The sequence below is a fragment of the Poecilia formosa genome, unplaced genomic scaffold (assembly GCF_000485575.1).
Source record: "Poecilia formosa unplaced genomic scaffold, Poecilia_formosa-5.1.2 Scaffold198, whole genome shotgun sequence".
Classification (NCBI taxonomy): domain Eukaryota; kingdom Metazoa; phylum Chordata; class Actinopteri; order Cyprinodontiformes; family Poeciliidae; genus Poecilia; species Poecilia formosa.
The window spans coordinates 1,795-3,728 of NW_006800137.1; the positions used below are offsets into that span (position 1 = coordinate 1,795).

Genomic DNA, 1,934 nt, shown 5'->3' on the forward strand with positions numbered 1-1,934 from the left:
TGAGAGGAGGCTATCTCTGATGTTTTAGTAACACAACACAAGTGGTGTTAACATGGATGAAGAGCACCAAAAGATGACAAACAGTTTGTTGAACATTTCACAAGTTGTGGAGCACAAGGAGTTTTCCGAACAACCACAGTGTTTATGCAAGACTAAAATGATAAAACAGGTTTGGTGCAATATCAGCTGACCTGTCGAGGATGTTTGGGAATGCAGGCTTGGCTGTAAAAGAGTTTGAGAGGTCGAAGAATCTCTGTCCCTCCAAGATCAGCCTCCATCTTTTCAACCTTTTCCAGAGCCTCCTTCATGGTCTTCTCACTGTACTCCACACTCGTACTGCCAAAAAAAGTAGGAGATATGTCAAATAAAATAATAGATATCAAAAGCCACAAAATGTACTATAATCTCTTAAAATTATCACCAAGTTACAGCTTTACATGAAATCTGTGAAATCTTTAGTAAAAGAAAAATGAAATAAAAAAAGAAACTTATTAAAGGGTGTTGAGGATTGGGAGTTAGATGTCACTCACGGGAAGATGTGTTCAAAGGAGGATCCAAAACTGTAAATGTTGAAGTAGCAGCCCATTGGTAAACTCTTCAACAGGAGCAGCAGAGTGTCCTAAAGAAAGACAGGAAGTGGAGAACACACTTAGAGAGAGAAGGAAACATGCTTTGAAAAAAAACTGTGGAAAAAATTGCAATGGTTAGATCAGGTACGATTTCACTGCAATTACCCCATGAAGTAGCACAAAACATACATGCTAATTTTAACCACAATCCCTCAGCAACGGTGGCTCGTAAAGTCCAAAAAGACATATTTGTTCGACAACCAGGTGTCTCTTAAGAAGTGATGACTAATATCTTATCTATTATGAATTATTACTAAAGGTAATACATTACCTTTATTAAAATAACAAGGTAATATCTTACAAGAGGTAAGATATTGCCAGTCATCAACTCTCAACAAACACCCTTCTAAAATAATCTGAACTATAAAACATGGATAAATACCTTTGCACTGCTAATGCGAGTTTCTTGTGGTGTGCTGTTGTTCATGCTGCAGCCCATACTTCCTGATCGATCCATCAAGAACACAAACTCTCCACAGGCAGCAAGTGAGGACATCACTGATTGGGGGAACTCTGGGTAAAGGCTGATCATCACCACTGGATCACCCATCAGAGATTCTGGAACATGTTGGAGATGGAAAACAGAAAAACAAACAGTAACCTTCTGTTATTCTAACATTTAATATTCAGTAACACCTAAACTAATCTGTTCTCACCAGGTTTGGCAGAGGCCTGTCCTGCCTCCACCACAGCAGAGGGCTGGTGGGCGTCTTTGTAATAAATCAGTAGCTCAACGTCTCTGTCAAACTTGTGTCCTGCACCCAATTTAACCTACAGTTGAAAAAAAGAAACAAGAAAACTGAAGTGATTTATCTGGTATGTAATAACTACATCCAGCAATAACATCAGCTCTCTACCCACCGTGGCCTGAGTTTGATCAGCGTTGAGGTACTGAAGAGGCTCCAGAGAACAACTGGACTCTATTTTAGAGATTGGACGAGGAGAGGAGACCTGGGCAGAAAAGGACAGACTGTAGGGCACCAGAGAGGCTGGAACTGAGGTCACCTGGACACTGGGACCTTCACTACCTGGAAACAACATGAGAGAAAAATGGGAGTCACTTAGTTTGTAATTAAAATGTATATGAGTGCATCCATCTATCGGCTGGTTTTCCTACCCTGAGGTTGGTATCGAGGGTTGAGCACAGCAGGCAGACAGAACCTCAGCCCATCATCAGCCTGCACAGCCAGCTCAGTGACGTCCTCCAGCCTGATGGTGGCGCTCTCTCCTGGAGGCAGACTGCCCACTTTCAGAGAGAAAATATCTGGACTCTCGTCACTCTCCTCCAACAGGAAGGCCTGCTGA

At 41.9% G+C, this 1,934-nt stretch overlaps 1 protein-coding gene across 1 annotated transcript in view; it reads right to left on the minus strand.

Annotated features, from left to right (window-relative positions):
• The window catches only part of LOC103148136 (von Willebrand factor A domain-containing protein 5A-like), a gene marked incomplete at both ends in the record, with an annotated part of 3,723 nt that extends 1,790 nt beyond the window's left edge, over positions 1-1,933 (minus strand). Inside the window, 6 exons of the mRNA XM_016678980.1 lie at positions 192-336; positions 531-619; positions 1,012-1,187; positions 1,286-1,400; positions 1,491-1,657; positions 1,747-1,933. Coding sequence (XP_016534466.1) covers positions 192-336; positions 531-619; positions 1,012-1,187; positions 1,286-1,400; positions 1,491-1,657; positions 1,747-1,933 — 879 coding nt within the window. The remainder of the gene's footprint in view (positions 1-191; positions 337-530; positions 620-1,011; positions 1,188-1,285; positions 1,401-1,490; positions 1,658-1,746) is intronic.
• Position 1,934: the final 1 nt, after the last annotated feature.